This window comes from Salmo trutta, chromosome 3 (assembly GCF_901001165.1).
Source record: "Salmo trutta chromosome 3, fSalTru1.1, whole genome shotgun sequence".
In the NCBI taxonomy this organism is placed as follows: domain Eukaryota; kingdom Metazoa; phylum Chordata; class Actinopteri; order Salmoniformes; family Salmonidae; genus Salmo; species Salmo trutta.
In genome coordinates, this window is record NC_042959.1 from 4,520,606 (window position 1) to 4,532,983 (window position 12,378).

General features: G+C 43.3%; 1 protein-coding gene across 2 annotated transcripts in view; it reads left to right on the forward strand.

Moving 5' to 3' along the window:
• The first annotated feature begins 2,010 nt into the window (after positions 1-2,010).
• The window catches only part of LOC115166821 (kelch-like protein 4), a 41,758-nt gene continuing 31,390 nt past the window's right edge, over positions 2,011-12,378 (forward strand). Inside the window, exon 1 of one of the 2 annotated variants that reach the window (XM_029720685.1) lies at positions 2,011-3,675. In XM_029720685.1, the coding sequence (XP_029576545.1) occupies positions 3,218-3,675 (458 nt within the window). In that variant the 5' untranslated portion in view covers positions 2,011-3,217. Of the gene's footprint in view, positions 3,676-3,878; positions 3,886-12,378 lie in introns of those variants that run through there. The other variant, XM_029720693.1, reaches the window with a different exon arrangement.

The window sequence follows — 12,378 nt, forward strand, 5'->3', positions numbered from 1 at the left end:
CATGTTATACAGGAAACATCTATATCCAGGACCATGTGATACAGGAAACATCAACATCCAGGGCTATGTGATACAGGAAACATCTATATCCAGGACCATGTGATACAGGAAACATCTATATCCAGGACCATGTGATACAGGAAACGTCTATATCCAGGGCCATGTGATACAGGAAACGTCTATATCCAGGGCCATGTGATACAAGACACGTCTATATCCAGGACCATGTTATACAGGAAACGTCTATATTCAGGGCCATGTGATACAGGACACATCTATATCCAGGACCATGTGATACAGGAAACGTCTATATCTAGGGCCATGTGATACAGGACACATCTATATCCAGGGCCATGTGATACAGGACACGTCTATATCCAGGACCATGTGATACAGGACACGTCTATATCCAGGGCCATGTGATACAGGACACGTCTATATCCAGGACAATGTGATACAGGAAACATCTATATCCAGGACCATGTGATACAGGAAGCATCTATATCCAGGACCATGTGATACAGGAAAAGTCTATATCCAGGACCATGTGATACAGGACACGTCTATATCCAGGACCATGTGATACAGGAAACGTCTATATCTAGGGCCATGTGATACAGGACACATCTATATCCAGGGCCATGTGATACAGGAAACGTCTATATCTAGGGCCATGTGATACAGGACACATCTATATCCAGGGCCATGTGATACAGGACACGTCTATATCCAGGACCATGTGATACAGGACACGTCTATATCCAGGGCCATGTGATACAGGACACGTCTATATCCAGGACAATGTGATACAGGAAACATCTATATCCAGGACCATGTGATACAGGAAACATCTATATCCAGGACCATGTGATACAGGAAAAGTCTATATCCAGGACCATGTGATACAGGACACGTCTATATCCAGGACCATGTGATACAGGAAACGTCTATATCTAGGGCCATGTGATACAGGACACATCTATATCCAGGGCCATGTGATACAGGACACGTCTATATCCAGGAACATGTGATACAGGACACACCTATATCCAGGACCATGTGATACAGGAAACGTCTATATCCAGGGCCATGTGATACAGGACACATCTACTTGTACGTGTTTACATCACTACAGCTCAAATGGAATCTGCATTCATTTTTTTAATAAAATAAGAACCTTTGAAAAGTGATCAGCAGTGGCAGCTTATCGACCTTGACGATTCATCATTCATTCTGAGTTTCTACTAGTACGAGGAGGATGGAGAGGAGAGAGTCATTATTCTGTATGGCTGACTGCCTGCATAGAGAGATCTTTCCCTATGAGACGCTGTGAGACGTGGGGGTGGGGGGCAGTGCTGTGTAGGCAGATGTGATATGTGTGTGTGTGCATCATGTATGATAGCATAGCGTGAGGGTTGCGGTGAGGGACCCTGCTACTTGAGACGGAGGAGATAGTGAGGGTTGCGGTGAGGGACCCTGCTACTTGAGACAGAGGAGATAGTGAGGGTTGCGGTGAGGGACCCTGCTACTTGAGACGGAGGATATAGTGAGGGTTACGGTGAGGGACCCTTCTACTTGAGACGGAGGATATAGTGAGGGTTGCAGTGAGGGACCATGCTACTTGAGACGGAGGATATAGTGAGGGTTGCGGTGAGGTACCCTGCTACTTGAGACGGAGGAGATAGTGAGGGTTGCGGTGAGGGACCCTGCTACTTGAGACGGAGGAGATAGTGAGGGTTGCGGTGAGGGACCCTTCTACTTGAGACGGAGGATATAGTGAGGGTTGCGGTGAGGGACCCTGCTACTTGAGACGGAGGATATAGTGAGGGTTGCGGTGAGGGACCCTTCTACTTGAGACGGAGGATATAGTGAGGGTTGCGGTGAGGGACCCTGCTACTTGAGACGGAGGATATAGTGAGGGTTGCGGTGAGGGACCCTGCTACTTGAGACGGAGGATATAGTGAGGGTTGCAGTGAGGGACCCTGCTACTTGAGACGGAGGATATAGTGAGGGTTGCGGTGGGGACCCTGCTACTTGAGACGGAGGAGATAGTGAGGGTTGCGGTGAGGGACCCTGCTACTTGAGACGGAGGAGATAGTGAGGGTTGCCGTGAGGGACCCTGCTACTTGAGACGGAGGAGATAGTGAGGGTTGCAGTGAGGGACCCTGCTACTTGAGACGGAGGAGATAGTGAGGGTTGCAGTGAGGGACCCTGCTACTTGAGACGGAGGAGATAGTGAGGGTTGCGGTGAGGGACCCTGCTACTTGAGACGGAGGAGATAGTGAGGGTTGCAGTGAGGGACCCTGCTACTTGAGATGGATGATATAGTGAGGGTTGCGGTGAGGGACCCTGCTACTTGAGAAGGAGGATATAGTGAGGGTTGCAGTGAGGGACCCTGCTACTTGAGAAGGAGGATAGTGCTGTCGTTCTTTTCTTCCCTTCCTCAGAGATTTACTTGGTTAAGCTGTGACCTCATCATGCTGTACGTATGATACCCACCCTCTCCTCCCTCCCTCTCTCCTTCTCTCCCTTTCTCCCTCCCTCCCTCTCTCCCTCTCTCCCTCCCTTTGGTGAGGGGCTGGGGCTGCCTACTCCAACATTATCAGCTACTGGATGCTGGGCTGGGCTTGGGAAACATTTCACATTTCTGTGTGTTGCGTGAGCAGTGAGGACACGGAGCGAGTGAGCGAGACCCGAGAAGAGATATGAGGGAGCGTGTATCATCGTGCATGTGCATTAACTTAGCTAACAGGCAGCAGCAGGAGCAGCAACAGCTGAGAGATATATAGAGAGAAAGACAGAGACAGAGAGAGCGAGAGAGAGAGAGGATGGAAGAAGGAGGAAAATAAGACCAGGCACAAGGAAACAAAAGCTGCAGAGAGAGAGAGAGAGAGAGAGAGACTGTTCCCTTCTTGCCCTCCACTAAAAGAACAACAGAGGAGGAGGAGGAAGAAGACAAAAGGAGGAGGGAGGCGTACAGTACTGGACATACTGGAACTGAATTCATAGGCTCATTTTTCTTTACCCTCCTCCATGTTTTAGGGGGATTCTACACTAGTAAATTTGACTGCTGCCTTCTTCTTCATCTTTAAAAAGAAAGAAAGAAAGAAAGAAAGAAAGAAAGAAAAAAGAGAGAAAGACAGAGAGAAAGAGAGAACGAAAGAGAGAAAGAAAGGAATAAAGAGAGAAAGATAGAGAGAGAGAAAGAAAGAGGAGGATGTCAGGAAAGAAGGAGTTTGATATGAAACAGATCCTCAGGCTGCGTTGGCGCTGGTTTAGTCATTCATCCCAGAGTTCTGCCGGTGGAGGAGGAGGAGGAGGGGGTGGAGGAGGAGTAGGATGCCTCCAGGAGAGCTTTGATCACAGAGGGACCCCAGTCCAGGGCAGGCTGAAGAATCACTCCCGGGACAGAGGTGGCAGTGGAGGGGGACTCCGGAAGCAGAACAGCAACAGTCCGGTCCATAGTATCCTGGCCCCCACGCCTGTCTATGTCAGAGCCAGTAATCAATCATGGCAACAGCAGAATATTATTCAGCACCTGCAGCAGCAGGGCGGCCACGAGCTGCCTAAGAACAGCAGCTCACCTAACAACACCAGGAAGGAGGACTGCTCCAAGAGCAGCCAGGAGAATGTGAAGAGTGTTGAGGAGTCCTTGGAGGCGGATGCAAGAGACAGGTATGTCAAAGCAAGAGACTGGTAATACAAAGCAAGAGACAGGTATGTCAAAGCAAGAGACAGGTATGTCAAAGCAAGAGACAGGTATGTCAAAGCAAGAGACTGGTAATGCAAAGCAAGAGACAGGTATGGCAAAGCAAGAGACAGGTATGTCAAAGCAAGAGACAGGTATGGCAAAGCAAGAGACAGGTATGGCAAAGCAAGACACAGGTATGTCAAAGCAAGAGACAGGTATGGCAAAGCAAGACACAGGTATGTCAAAGCAAGAGACAGGTATGGCAAAGCAAGACACAGGTCTGTCAAAGCAAGAGACAGGTATGGCAAAGCAAGACACAGGTATGGCAAAGCAAGACACAGGTATGTCAAAGCAAGAGACAGGTATGTCAAAGCTAGACACAGGTATGTCAAAGCAAGAGACAGGTATGTCAAAGCAAGAGACAGGTGTGTCAAAGCAAGAGACAGGTATGTCAAAGCAAGACACAGGTATGTCAAAGCAAGAGACAGGTGTGTCAAAGCAAGAGACAGGTATGTCAAAGCTAGACGCAAGTATGGCAAAGCAAGAGACAGGTATGTCAAAGCAAGAGACAGGTATGTCAAAGCAAGAGACAGGTATGTCAAAGCTAGACGCAAGTATGGCAAAGCAAGAGACAGGTATGTCAAAGCAAGAGACAGGTATGGATGGAACTGAGTGACAATAATCATAGTAATGTTAAGAACAATGTTCAGTGAAGCCTTAGGCGGTTGTATTTTCCAAAAGGTAAGTGCTTTGGCACCTTGTTTCTGTTCACAGTACGCTACGGTAGAAGTTATAAGTCTGAATTGACAAATGTCAACATGTTAGCCTGTTATTATTCTAAATAGGTGAAGGCCTAAATTGAGTTGCATTATTTTATGTGTCCATGTATATGTGGTATATATGTTATGATACATATTGTCAGTCAAATACAAATACAATGATCAGGTTTGTTTTGTGTTTTTTTGTTGTAATTGAGGGTAATTTTCAGCATGAGTTCCCAATGATTAACTATAGAGTAGCTACTAAATTAGCTCTGTAGCTATCATTTTCAAAATGAACTCCAACTGCTACAGCTGTCTTTATAACTCACCTGGGAGGTAGTTCACTGGTACAGCTGGCTTTATAACTCACCTGGGAGGTAGTTCACTGGTACAGCTGTCTTTATAACTCACCTGGGGGGTGGTTCACTGGTACAGCTGTCTTTATAACTCACCTGGGAGGTAGTTCACTGGTACAGCTGTCTTTATAACTCACCTGGGGGGTATTTCACTGGTACAGCTGTCTTTATAACTCACCTGGGGGGTAGTTCACTGGTACAGCTGTCTTTATAACTCACCTGGGAGGTGGTTCACTGGTACAGCTGTCTTTATAACTCACCTGGGAGGTAGTTCACTGGTACAGCTGTCTTTATAACTCACCTGGGAGGTAGTTCACTGGTACAGCTGTCTTTATAACTCACCTGGGAGGTAGTTCACTGGTACAGCTGTCTTTATAACTCACCTGGGAGGTGGTTCACTGGTACAGCAGTCTTTATAACTCACCTGGGGGATAGTTCACTGGTACAGCTGTCTTTATAACTCACCTGGGGGATAGTTCACTGGTACAGCTGTCTTTATAACTCACCTGGGAGGTAGTTCACTGGTACAGCTGTCTTTATAACTCACCTGGGAGGTAGTTCACTGGTACAGCTGTCTTTATAACTCACCTGGGGGGTGGTTCACTGGTACAGCTGTCTTTATAACTCACCTGGGAGGTGGTTCACTGGTACAGCTGTCTTTATAACTCACCTGGGGGATAGTTCACTGGTACAGCTGTCTTTATAACTCACCTGGGAGGTGGTTCACTGGTACAGCTGTCTTTATAACTCACCTGGGGGATAGTTCACTGGTACAGCTGTCTTTATAACTCACCTGGGAGGTAGTTCACTGGTACAGCTGTCTTTATAACTCACCTGGGTGGTGGTTTACTGGTACAGCTGTCTTTATAACTCACCTGGGAGGTAGTTCCCTGGTACAGCTGTCTTTATAACTCACCTGGGTGGTGGTTTACTGGTACAGCTGTCTTTATAACTCACCTGGGGGGTGGTTCACTGGTATAGCTGTCTTTATAACTCACCTGGGTGGTGGTTTACTGGTACAGCTGTCTTTATAACTCACCTGGGGGGTAGTTCACTGGTACAGCTGTCTTTATAACTCACCTGGGAGGTAGTTCACTGGTACAGCTGTCTTTATAACTCACCTGGGGGGTGGTTCACTGGTACAGCTGTCTTTATAACTCACCTGGGGATAGTTCACTGGTACAGCTGTCTTTATAACTCACCTGGGAGGTGGTTCACTGGTACAGCTGTCTTTATAACTCACCTGGGGGATAGTTCACTGGTACAGCTGTCTTTATAACTCACCTGGGAGGTAGTTCACTGGTACAGCTGTCTTTACAACTCACCTGGGTGGTGGTTTACTGGTACAGCTGTCTTTATAACTCACCTGGGAGGTAGTTCACTGGTACAGCTGTCTTTATAACTCACCTGGGTGGTGGTTTACTGGTACAGCTGTCTTTATAACTCACCTGGGGGGTGGTTCACTGGTATAGCTGTCTTTATAACTCACCTGGGTGGTGGTTTACTGGTACAGCTGTCTTTATAACTCACCTGGGGGGTAGTTCACTGGTACAGCTGTCTTTATAACTCACCTGGGAGGTAGTTCACTGGTACAGCTGTCTTTATAACTCACCTGGGGGGTGGTTCACTGGTACAGCTGTCTTTATAACTCACCTGGGTGGTGGTTTACTGATACAGCTGTCTTTATAACTCACCTGGGGGGTGGTTCACTGGTATAGCTGTCTTTATAACTCACCTGGGTGGTGGTTTACTGGTACAGCTGTCTTTATAACTCACCTGGGGGGTAGTTCACTGGTACAGCTGTCTTTATAACTCACCTGGGAGGTAGTTCACTGGTACAGCTGTCTTTATAACTCACCTGGGAGGTAGTTCACTGGTACAGCTGTCTTTATAACTCACCTGGGAGGTAGTTCACTGGTACAGTTGCCTTTATTTCTCGCTCACACAGTCTCGTCTACAGGACCAAGAAATGCAAACCAATAAAAAATATTGAAATTATTAATTGGACGTCATGCATGGTATCACAGACGAGACGACTTCATGTTTTTGTGGAGATAAAGCTTCCTAAGCCTTTGCTTTATTGCTGTGAGAATAAAGAAGTATATATTGAGTTTGACTCAACCTGGTACCAGACAGCAGCAGAAACAGAGATTTTATTATTAATGTATTCATCCTGGGAGTTAAAGTGGCTACAGGAAGAACACACATTACATCCGAGAGAGAGAGAGAGAGAGAGAGAGAGAGAGAGAGAGAGAGAGAGAGAGAGAGAGAGAGAGAGAGAGAGAGAGAGAGAGAGAGAGAGAGAGAGAGAGAGAGAGAGAGAGAGAGAGAGAGAGAGAGAGAGAGAGAGAGAGAGAGAGAGAGAGAGAGAGAGAGCAGGTAGACAGACTGGCCCTATAAAACACAGAGAGAGAGAGAGAGAGAGAGAGAGAGAGAGAGAGAGAGAGAGCAGGTAGACAGACAGGCCCTATAAAACACACACAGAGAGAGAGAGAGAGAGATGGAGCACAGGCACAGGCAGACAGACAGGCCCTATAAAACAGAAAGAGAGAGAGAGAAAGAACACAGGCACAGGAAAATAGACGGGCCCCATAAAACAGAAAGAGAGCCAGAGAGAGAGAGAGAGAGAGAGAATGCAGGCACAGGCAGACAGACAGGCCCTATAAAACAGAAAGAGAGACAGAGAGAGAGAGAGAGAGAATGCAGGCACAGGCAGACAGACAGGCCCTATAAAAAAGACCAACCAAGGAGGGCCTACAGCAGCACCTAGATCTTCTGCACAGATTCTGTCAGACCTGGGCCCTGACAGTAAATCTCAGTAAGACAAAAATAATGGTGTTCCAAAAAAGGTCCAGTCACCAGGACCACAAATACAAATTCCATCTAGACACCGTTGCCCTAGAGCACACAAAAAAAACTATACATACCTCGGCCTAAACATCAGCGCCACAGGTAACTTCCACAAAGCTGTGAACGAGCTGAGAGACAAGGCAAGAAGGGCCTTCTATGCCTTCAAAAGGAACATAAAATTTGACATACCAATTAGGATCTCTCTACAAAAACTTGAATCAGTTATAGAACCCATTGTCCTTTATGGTTGTGAGGTCAGGAGTCCGCTCACCAACCAATAATTCACAATTCATAATGGGACAAACACCAAATCGAGAATTCTGCATAAATATCCTCAGTGTACGACGTAAAACACCAAATATCAAAAAAGTGTAACACAATAAAATAATATTACATGTTCTTATGAAAGAGAAGACTTTCAATTGTTCTCCAGAAACATATCTCAGATTCTGATATTAAACTCCCGCCGACATACGTTCTTTTTAATACTCTACCTGTTTGGCTGTTCATTTGCTAGTTCATCTCTGGCATATTGTTTTATCGGAAAGAAACCTCTAAAAGGATTATGTTCAAATTCATCCTTGGGAGTTTAGGCTGTGTGATCTTGTGTTGTTGTGTACATCTTATAGCCCATATATATTCCAGGGGATTTCTGGGGTGATATCTTGTTGTGCTTGTGTTGTTGCAGGGAGGTAAACAGTGTTGTTGTCGAAAGGTGAGCACTGAAAGCCAATCAGAGATGAAGCGGATCTGTCTCCCTTTATCCTCTATATGGCAAACTAAGGCTTTCTATATCTGTAGATCAGTGGTATTCAAACTTATTCAGCGGGGACCCCATTTCATTACAGAGAACTTCTGGGGACCCCATTTCATTACAGAGAACTTCTGGGGACCCCATTTCATTACAGAGAACTTCTGGGGACCCCATTTCTTAACCGAGAACTGGTGGGGACCCTATTTCTTTACCGAGAACTTCCTTAAAATCTGTGAATTTTAATTTTTACATCAACAAATAATGTATTTAATGTTCATCTCACTTATCAAATGTACCAAATTGTTTCATATATTGTCCCATAAAATAATCTGTACACTACCCCCCCCAACATGCAACAATTTCAAACATTTTACTGAGTTACAGTTCAAATAAGGAAATCAGTCAATTGATATAAATATATAAATGAATTAGGATCTAATCTACTGATTTCAAAACTGTCAGTATCTGGTGTGACCACCATTTGCCTCATGCAGCGTGACACATCTCCTTTGCGTAAAGTTCACCAGGCAGTTGATTGTGGCCTGTGGAAGGTTGTCCCACTCCTCTGCAATGGCTGTGTCAAGTTGCTGGATATTGACGAGAACTGGCACACAGTGTCATACACGTCGATCCAGAGCATCCCAAACATGCTCAATAGGTGACATGTGTGGTGGCCATGGAAGAACTTGGACATTTTCAGCTTCCAGGAATTGTGTACAAATCCTTGCATTATCATACTGAAACATGAGGAAACAATGGTTCTCAGGATCTCTTCACGGTATCTCTGTGCATTCTAACTGCCATCAATAAAATGCAATTGTATTCGTTGTCCGTAGCTTATGCCTGCCCATACCATAACCCCACCGCCACCATGGGGCACTCTGTTCACAATATTGACATCAGCAAACCGCTTGCCCACACAATGCCATACACGTGGTCTGCTGGTCTGCGGTTGTGAGGCTGGTTGGATGTACTGCCAAATTCTCTAAAACAACGTTTGAGGTGGCTTATGGTAGAGAAATTAACATTCAATTCTTTGGCAACATTCTCAGACATTCCTGCAGTCAGCATGCCAATTGCACGGTCCCTCAAAACTTTAGACATCTTTAGCATTGTGTTGTGTGACAAAGCTGCAGATTTTAGTGGCCTTTTATTGTCCCCAGCACAAGGTGCACCTGTGTAATGATCATGCTGTTTAATCAGCTTCTTGATATGCCACACCTGTCAGGTGGATGGATTATCTTGGCGAAGGAGAAATGCTCACTAACATGGATGTAAACAAATCCGTGCACAACATTTGAGAGAAATAAGCTTTTTTTTTGCACATGGAAAGTTTCTAGGATCTTTTATTTCAGCTCACGAAACATGGGACCAACACTTTACATGTTGCATTTATAATCTTTATTTAGACATTTTGCTGACCCAACTGCAATTGACCACAACTTTGAATACCACTGTGTGTAGATGGATAGAATATATCATGGGAACGTGTCCCTTTGTTTTTGCTGAATCTTATTGTTCGACTTTAAAAGGGGTTTTGAATTGAATATTCTGAAGGATGATAAGTATAATGTTACCAAAATTAATAGAATGTTACTAATATTAATAGTGTTACCAATATTAATAGAATGTTACCAAAATTAATAGAATGTTACCAATATCAATAGAGTTTTACCAATATTAATAGAATGTTAACAATAATAATAGTGTTACCAATATGAATAGAATGTTACCAATATTAATAGAATGTTAACAATAATAATAGTGTTACCAATATTAATAGAATGTTACCAATATGAATAGAATGTTACCAATATTAATAGAATGTTAACAATAATAATAGTGTTACCAATATTAATAGAATGTTAACAATATTAATAGTGTTACCAATATTTATAGAACGTTACCAATATTAATAGAATGTTAACAATAATAATAGTGTTACCAATATTTATAGAATGTTACCAATATTAATAGAATGTTACCAATATTAATAGAATGTTAACCAAAATTAATAGAATGTTACCAATATTGATAGTGTTACCAATATTAATAGAATGTTACCATTGTTAAGAGTGTTAAATCAAATCAAATCAAATTTTATTTGTCACATGCACCGAATACAGTGAAACTCTTACTTACATGCCCTTAAAACTTCATCGGGGTAGGGGGCAGTATTTTCACGTCCGGATGAAAAGCGTGCCCAGAGTAAACTGCCTGCTACTCAGGCCCAAAAGCTACAATATGCATATAATTAGTAGATTTGGAGAGAAAACACTCTGAAGTTTCTAAAACTGTTTGAATGATGTCTGCGAGTATAACAGAACTCACATGGCAGGCAAAAACTTGAGAATAAATCTAACCAGGAAGTGTGTAAAACTGAGGTTTGTAGTTTTTCAAGTGATTGCCTATCCAATATACAGTGTCTATGGGGTCACTTCCTAAGGCTTCCACTAGATGTCAACAGTCTTTAGAGCATTGTTTCAGGCTTCTACTGTGAATGGGGAGCCAATAAGAGCTGTTTCAGTCAGGTGTCTGGAAGTCGGACATTATTTTAGTTACGCGTGTGGCCATGAGCACGAGCTCAGTTCTCTTTCCTTTATGAAGACAAAGGAATTGTCCGGTTGGAATATTTTTTAAAGATTTATGATAAAAACATCCTAAAGATTGATTCTACACATCGTTTGACATGTTTCTACAAACTGTAATAGAACCTTTTTGACTTTTCATCTGGACTTTAGTGCGCGCGCCTTCTGCATTTGGAATAGTGAACCTAACGCGCGAACAAAATGGAGGTATTTGGACATAAAGATTAACTTTATCGAACAAAACAAACATTTATTGTGGAACTGGGAATCCTGGGAGTGCATTCCGATGACGATCATCTAAGGTAAGTGAATATTTATAATGCTATTTCTAACTTTTGTTGACTCCACAACATGGCGGGTATCTGTATGGCTTGTTTTGGTGTCTGAGTGCTGTACTCAGATTTTTGCAAAGTGTGCTTTTGCCGTAAAGCTTTTAAAAAATAAAATCTGACACAGCGGTTGCATTAAGGAGAAGTGTATATTTAATTATATGCATAACAGTTGTATATTTTATCAATGTTTATGATGAGTATTTCTGTAAATTGATGTGCTCATTCACCGAATGTTTTGGAGGCAAAACATTTCTGAACATTACACGCCAATGTAAAATGGGGTTTTTGGATATAAATATGAACTTTATCGAGCAAAACATACATGTATTGTGTAACATGAAGTCCTATGAGTGCCATCTGATGAAGATCATCAAAGGTTAGTGATTCATTTTAGCTGTATTTCTGGTTTTTGTGACGCCTCTCCTTGCTTGGAAAATGGCTGTGTGGTTTTTCTTGTCTAGGTGCTGTCCTAACATAATCTAATGCTATGCTTTCGCCGTAAAGCCTTTTTGAAATCGGACACTGTGGGTGGATTAACAAGAAGTTTATCTTTAAAATGGTGTATAATACTTGTATGTGTGAGAAATTTGAATTATGAGATTTTTGTTGTTTTGAATTTGGCGCTCTGCTATTTCACTGTCTGTTGGCGAGTGGGACGCTACCGTCCCACAAACCCCAGAGAGGTTTTAACCAACAACGCAGTTTAAAGAAAATAACCCAAAAAAGTAAGTGATAAGAATAACAAATAATTAAAGAGCAGCAGTAAATAACAATAGTGGGGCTATGAGATGGCGCCGGAGAAGAAGGCAGACGTTTTACGTGCCTCCAGCCGATTATGTTTTTGTTCGTTTATTTGCGTTGTTTGTAACTTTTTTTTTTAAACTTATTTTGTACATAATGTTGCAGCTACCGTCTCTTATGACCGAAAATAACTTCTAGACATCAGGACTGCAATTGCTCATCATGGACTAGCAGAATCCTTTTTTTCCTTTCACGAATCTGATGAGCCCGACGCAAAGGATATACTGCTTACTCGGGAACATGCC